This window comes from Pediculus humanus, genomic scaffold (genome assembly GCF_000006295.1).
Source record: "Pediculus humanus corporis 1103172107743 genomic scaffold, whole genome shotgun sequence".
Taxonomy (NCBI): domain Eukaryota; kingdom Metazoa; phylum Arthropoda; class Insecta; order Psocodea; family Pediculidae; genus Pediculus; species Pediculus humanus.
In genome coordinates this window covers 138874-146422 of record NW_002987344.1, presented here as the reverse complement: position 1 = coordinate 146422, position 7549 = coordinate 138874, and the positions used below count along the sequence as shown (strand labels likewise).

General features: G+C 26.6%; 1 protein-coding gene across 1 annotated transcript; it reads left to right on the top strand.

Moving 5' to 3' along the window:
• Positions 1-4753: 4753 nt before the first annotated feature.
• On the top strand, positions 4754-6411 carry Phum_PHUM334290 (uncharacterized protein; the record flags this gene model as incomplete). The annotated part of the gene is made up of 4 exons (XM_002427617.1): positions 4754-5271; positions 5353-5665; positions 5882-6043; positions 6283-6411. 4 exons carry the CDS (start codon positions 4754-4756, stop codon positions 6409-6411), a joined length of 1122 nt encoding a protein of 373 aa, XP_002427662.1.
• Between the last annotated feature and the right edge of the window lie 1138 nt (positions 6412-7549).

Genomic DNA, 7549 nt, shown 5'->3' with positions numbered 1-7549 from the left:
GAAAAAAGGACAAGAAGGGAGTAGTGGTAGTGGTAGTAGTTGTAGTGGTAGAAAAAAATTAAATAATAATAAATACGAATGCGTAACCGGAAGTAAAGTAAGAAAATTTTAAGAGGAAATTAAAACTTGTTTGAATTACGCGGGAAATTTAAAAAAAAAATTTTTTATTTTTAATATTTTTTTCAGACGGTCGTAAAAAAAGGTTCGACGGTGAAATGTCGGAAAAATACGATTAAGCCGAAAAAATTAAATTTGGATGAGTCGGATTGACGACAAGTGAATGAATGAATGAATGAAAGAATGAATGATTGAATGATTGATTGAATCGAGTCGAAGTGAAATCCACCACCGAACGTGAATTATAACGTAAACGTCGCCGTTATTATTATTATTATTATTATTATTATTATTATCGAGTAACGCAAATTTTTTTTTTTTTTTATTATTTAATTTTTATCAGTACATAAACGTCGGTTCGATAATTAATAAATTATTTAATTAATTTATTAATTTATTTATTTTTTAATTATTAATTTAATGAATTTTATATATATACGTGTAACAATTTAATTTTTTTATTATAAATAATTTAGAAATTTTATTATTATTATTATTATTAATATTAAAGAAAGAACCGATTGGAAAAATGGAAAAATGATTGATTGATTGATTGATTTTAAATTTTCATTATTTTATGTAATGATTTTATGGAAAATATATAAAAATGTCGACGAAAAAAAATTCCCTTCCTTATTTCCCCCTCCTCTTTCCCTCCTCCCCCTCCCCTCCCTCGTTCCCTCCTCTCCCTCCGCCTATGAGAATGAAAAAAAAAAAATTTTAAGGAAAAATGCCAAAAAAAAAAAAAAAATTGATGGGGACGGGGACGACGACGACGGGGAGACGAAATGATCCGTAAAAAAAATTTTTCTTACGTAAATTTTAAAAAAAAAAAAAAAGAAAATTTATTATGCAATTTTTTTTTTTTTTTATTCATCCTTCAATTTTTTTTACAAACAAACAACAAACAAACAAACAGAAAACAAACACAATAACGTATTGTAAAAAAAAAAAAAAATAATGGAGAATAGTATCGTTTTTCTTTTGCTACTCGTTTTTCCAATAAATTTTGCGTCGAATTAAAAAAGGATCGAATTTAAATTATTATTATTAATTTTTTCATTAGGAAAATTTTCAACAACGAGATATTTCGATATATCGATCGATTTTTTTTTAGTATAAAATATTTTTTATAATTTATTAATAAGTCGTCGTCGTCGTCGCCGTCGTTCGTTCTTGTCTCATTATTAATATTATTATTATCGTTATTTATTAAGTGAATAATTGCGTCGTGATCTTTTCACGCCGCCATATTAATAATAATAATAATGATGATAATAATTTATTCTAGTAATTTCGACGACATTGAAAAAAAAACGTTCGTAAGCGTTCGTTAATTTTTCAACGGTTTTTTTATTTTTTTGTCCCTCATCGTCGGTTTTCCCAATCAATTCTCCCCACTTTTTTTTTCTTTTTACGCCCCCATTTATGCGTTCACGCCTTGGCAATAAAACAAAAAAAACTTTTCGAAAAAAGAAAAATTTTTCAGTCTATTTGGGGGGACCGAAACCGGTAAACTTTTTTTTTTTTTTCGTTTTTTTTTTCTCGGGGTTCTACCGCGAAATTTTCGAAAAAATTTTAAATTTGAAGTAAAATTTTCCCTTTTTTCCCTTTAAATTTTCCCTCTCGCGTCGCGATAATAATAATAATATTATTATTATTATTATTATTTACAAATCGATTTCAACGACTCGCGGTTTATTTTTCTTATTATTATTATTATTAATAATTTTTTTTATTATTATTATTAATTTTTTTTTTCTTTTTTTTATGTGTCAAACACGTGACGACGAATTTTTATTTATTATTAATAAAAAAAAATTAAATTATTATTATTATCGTGAATAGAAGAAAAAAAAAATAACGGAAATGGATAAAATTACTTATTATTAATTAATAAACGAACGACTCGACTTTAATTATTTTATTAAACAAACACGAATATTTACGTAACACGTGAGTATTTATTATTATTATTATTAATTAATAATTTAATACGATATAAAGATAATAATAATATTATTATTATTATTATTATTTCGTCGTGGATATTGATTATGTTATCACAAATTTTAAAAGAGTTCTTTCATTTACGTTCGATATAGTAGCGATAAAAAAAAAAATTTTAATTAATCATTTAATTTAATTTAACGTACGTGACTATCGGATTTTTTTATTTTTGCCCCCCGTAATCGCCGCCATTTTTTTTTTTTTGCCCAATTTATTTTAAATTGAAATTTTTATACGGGGATTAAAACGGGCGTGACTGAACGCACTCGCGAGCGCGCCCGCGCGCGCACTCTATGTTTTTTTTTTTGTAATTATTTTCGTTATTATTATTTATACTTTCTTTAATAAGTAAGTTGTGTCGATCGAATTGTGATTGATTATGTTAATTTCTTTGACCTTTGACCCATTTTTCTCGTTAATTATTTTTTAATCTCGAGAACCGAAAAATAAAACAATAAAATTGACCCCTTTTTAATTAAAAGTGTGGAAACAATACGTTGAAATAAATATTAAATAATTGTTTTCGTTATTCTTGTTAGTGATTACGTCATCATCGTCATTTGTGGTATTACGTCATAGTAATAAATTTCTCTTATTTTTTCCGATCGATTAAAATTCTTTTAAAAATAAAATCAGAAAACAAAAAATAAAAATTTAAAAAAAATATATTTCCGTCCACTTATTAATAATAATAATGATAATGATGATGATGATGATAATGATAATAATAATTTTTTATTTGAATTGGTCAGTTCTTTAAACTCTCAACCCATTTAAAAAAAAAAAAAAAAAAAAAAAAAAAAAAAACTTTTTTAATTTTCGGTTATAAATAAACCAAAACAAAATATGACGTAAGTGAAAGAGAATCAGTGACGGTTTAAGAATTTTTTTTTGTACACACGAAACAAAATTAACGTAACGAAAATTTTTAAATCTCACTTTTTTTTTTTTTTTTTAAAGTAAAGTAAAGTAATAAATATTATTATTATTACGTAAAATGACGGGTGGAGGAGGTAGTGAAAGGAGGGGAAGGAGAGAGAGAAAGGGGAGGGGGAAACAAGTGAATTTTAGTATTAAATAACAAAAAATTATTATTATTATTATTAATTTAATTTAATAACTATAATGAAATTTAATTGAAATTAATTTTGTTTTTTCACTCCCCCATTTATTATTATTATTATTATTATTATTATTATTATTATTATTATTATTATTATTTAAAAACCGTTATTATCATTATTATTATTAATAATTTTAAGGAAAAGTAATAAAAACAAAAAAAAAGTCTTTTTTTCTCTCCCTTTTAAAAAATGTTACGTAAAGGGTAATAAAAACAAATTATTATTATTATTATTATAGCTTTTTTTTGTGTGTGTGTGTTAAAGATGAATTTCTAGTTGGGGAAATGCGAAAAGGTTTTTTTTTTATTATCATCATCATCATCATCATCATCACCATCATCATCACCATCACCATCATAACCATCACCATCATCATCATCATCATTCATATCATTATTATTCTTATTCTTATTATTATTAATATTAATTTTTTTTTTTGTAATAGAAAAAAAAATCATGTGTTCGTTGGTCAAACAGAATGATTTATTATCATTATCATTATTATTATTATTGTTATTACTGGTTATTTACCGGTACACGAGAATAACCGGTAATTTTTACGTAATTTTTTTTTTTTTTTAATTATTTTTAATTTAATTAATTTTTAATTTATATTTTTTTAAAAACCGGCATAACATTTTGTAATCGACCCAAATAAATAATTTATTTATTTATTAAATCTTCTTCTAGAATAAATAAATAAATAATAATGATAATGATAATTAAAATCAAAATGGGGAGGGAGAAGGTGTCAATTTTAACACTCTCGAATGAATCCGACATTTTTTTTTTATTACCCACAATAAAAACTCGTTACAAACAAGAAGAAAAAAAGAAAAACCCGCGAAAAAAATTTTAAAAATTGGGTTGTTTACTCTATGACCTCATTAATTTTCACGTAGCGCATTCTATGAGACACTTGCCGATTTAATTTTTATTTGTTGTATATCGCTAAAGAAATGAGAAATTTTTTTTTTCGTTTTTTTTTTTTTAATTTTTTTCTTACCCATTAAATTTTATTATTATTATTATTATTATTATTATTATTATTATTATTATTATTATTATTACGATCGAGTTTATTATAAATAATACTTTAAAGTGGTAATAAATGATTGAATTAGGTCGAAAAACAAAATTAAGTTAATAAAATAACATTTCTTGTTTTATATAAAAAAAGGGGGCAGCCATTTTTTATCCCCCCGTTCGAATGGATTTGAAAAAGAGATTCATTCACGACAACACCCAAATTCTTTAATAATAATAATAATAATAATAAATTTTAATGGTATGTTCGTAAGTTTAAATAAACGACAGCAAAAAAATTTAATTGATAAAATAAAAAGATTTTTTTTTTTTTTTTTGTTTTCAGATAATAATAATAGTAGCAGTCAAAAAGAAGATATTATTATTATTATTTTAAAATGTCTACGACGTATTCAAATTCGGGACTTTATAATTCTTCTCCGCAAAATAGTCCGATTGTGACAAAAAGCGAAACGATGAATTTATCGAAAACTTTACAAGTACAAGATCAAATAATAGAACAATTGAGAAAAGATCAAAATGCATTAAAAGAAGCACTAAATGCGGAGAGAGCAATGTTAAAAGAATGCAGGATAACAAACGATAGAGATTTGAAAATATTACAAAGGGAAAAATTACAAGTGAGCAGAATAAACAAACAACAGGAAATAAAAATAGAAGAATTAGAAAAAGAAGTTTCTTATTTAAAAGAATCTCTAATTATGGAAAAGCAAAATTTAAAAAGTTTAGAAAAGGAACATGCATCCGTCGTTAAAGAATTAAAAATAAAAACTTCAAAAGATTTCGATAAGACAAACAAACAGGAAATGATAATTGATCAGTTGAAATCCGAGATAAATGATTTGAAAGATGCATTGGAAAGCGAAAGAAATGCAACAAATTTATTAATAAGAGAACATAATGCGGAAGTTAAAATCCTACGGGAAGAAGTTAAAGCTAAATCGGCAGAAGCTTATCGGGAATTAAAAGAAAGGTAACAAAAAGGAATGACTGACAAACAAAAAAGGGATGACATTGGTTGTTGTTGTTGTTTAATAAATGTTTGTTTTGACAGAGCGACCCGTGAAAGAGAAGAATATAAAGAAATGCAAGAAGAAGCTGAAAAAACTTATAACGTATTAGAAAAAGATTTTCGCGAAGCACTCGCGGCAAAAGATGAAGAAATAAAAAGGGTTAAAGCGGAAGCAAAATGGATACAAAAAGAACTCGAAGAACAAATAAGAACAACATTAAAAGAACCGGCACCCGTACAGCCGGCTGCTCCTTTGGGCACGAACGACTTTATTGAAATGTCAAAGTTCAGAAGAATTAAAAACGAAGTAGCCATTTTAAAAGAGCAAAACAGAAAATTACTTAACGAGTTGCAGGTGAGTATGTCTCCGTCGCCGCCATAACCGCCGCCATCTTGCATTTCGGCAAAATTATTAATTTAACCTCTGCTTAGCTTACGTAACAAAAAAATTAACCGCGTTTTCGCGATTTTCCCGTTGAAATGTATGAAATTAGAAATCGGGGGTAAATACGGAAGTAGATAGAAATTTTCCTTTTTCTCTCATCCTTTTTTATTCCCATCCATTTTACAGTTATTAACAGAAGAAGGAAAAATAACAGAATTGAACGATGTGGAATCCACCGATTTGATATCATGTGACGGTAAAAACAAAGATGGAGGAGACCAACTGTGTAAAAAAAGTCTTACAATCGTACCTAATGAAAAACAATCAGATTTAGAAATTACGAGAATGGTGAGTGTTTTCCGTTTCCGTTTCCGTTTCCTCTTTTTTTCTACTAACTTGCATCGATTTAACAAAAGGGAAATGAAATGAAAATTTTTTTCTTTTTTTCTTTCCTTTTATAGGGATCCGATTATATGATGTGTAAAAAAATTTCAAAGGTAATTTATTTAATTGAAACCCGGAGAAAAAAATTTGACCCCCCCCCTTCCCCCCACTTTATGAATTTTCTTGTTTTGTCGTTTTTCTAGAGACCGACAAAAAGTTTTTTATCCATCAAAAGAAATGATACCTATCAACCCTACACGAAAACTAAAACGGAAGAACGATACGAAGAATTAAAAAAAACAATGCAAATATTACGTAAAGCTCTTCAGTGATTAAATGAATGAATGAATCATTCATTCATTCATTCACTCATTCCCAATCATTCCGACGGATTGCTATACAAAATTTTTTTTTTTTTGCTGTTGGCAACGTGACTTAATAAAAAAAAATTTTCGTATTTTTAACTTTACGAATTTTTTTTTTTTTTTTGAGCGATCAAAACAAAAAAAACGTGGAAGAAGAAAATAATTTCTTTTTACTAAATGGGGTTGGAATTTACAAAAAAAACCTTCGGGGCATTAGACACAAACATAACCCGAAATAATTTTTTAAAAATTTGAAAAAAAAAATTACAGGTTTTAACCCTTCAAAAAAAAAGAGAGACAGAACGAGAGGGAGGGAATGAAACGATTTCAGGCACGTTAATTAATTTTATTTAACCCCTCCTCACCCCTCACCCCTTAAAAAAAAAAAAATTCTCACGGTTTTTCTATTGGGTTTTATTATTATTATTATTATTATTATTTCGGATAATTTTCGACCTTTGTTTCTTTTGTGTATTCATTTTTTTTTTTTTTTCAATCGATTATTTACCGTTCATCATCATCATCATCATCATTATCATCATTACCATCGAGTTTTGATATTTAAATAAAAATGTCGATACACCTTCTGAACAATTCAAAAAAAAAAAAAAAAACGAAAGTGAATGAGTGAGTGAGTGGTTTATTACGTTTGGTATTTAAAATTTTTTTTATTTCGGGGGGCAAAGGGGGGAAGGGGGAGGGAAAAGGAGTCATAATAATTTACGATGAGAATGCGTTGACGCCATTTTTGTTTCTTTTATTAATAATAAAAATTTTTTTTTATAATTACGTAATAATTCCGCGGATTATGTATTAATATTATTATCATCATCATGTAATCGTTTTTTTTTTACCAATTAAAATTATTTGTAATTGTCGTGGCAGTAGTAGTAGTAGTGGCAGTAGTGGGAGTAATAAAATTTTAAAATGACTCAAACGAACGAATATGACTGACCGTGTTTTTATTTGGCGACATGTGGGAGACGACGACAAAAACACGACCAGAGTCAACCTTAGTTGGATAAAACATGTCAGCCATTTTGTTTTCCGTAATCAAACAAACAAACAAACAAACAACCTATAACCTTGTTATTGATAATAATAA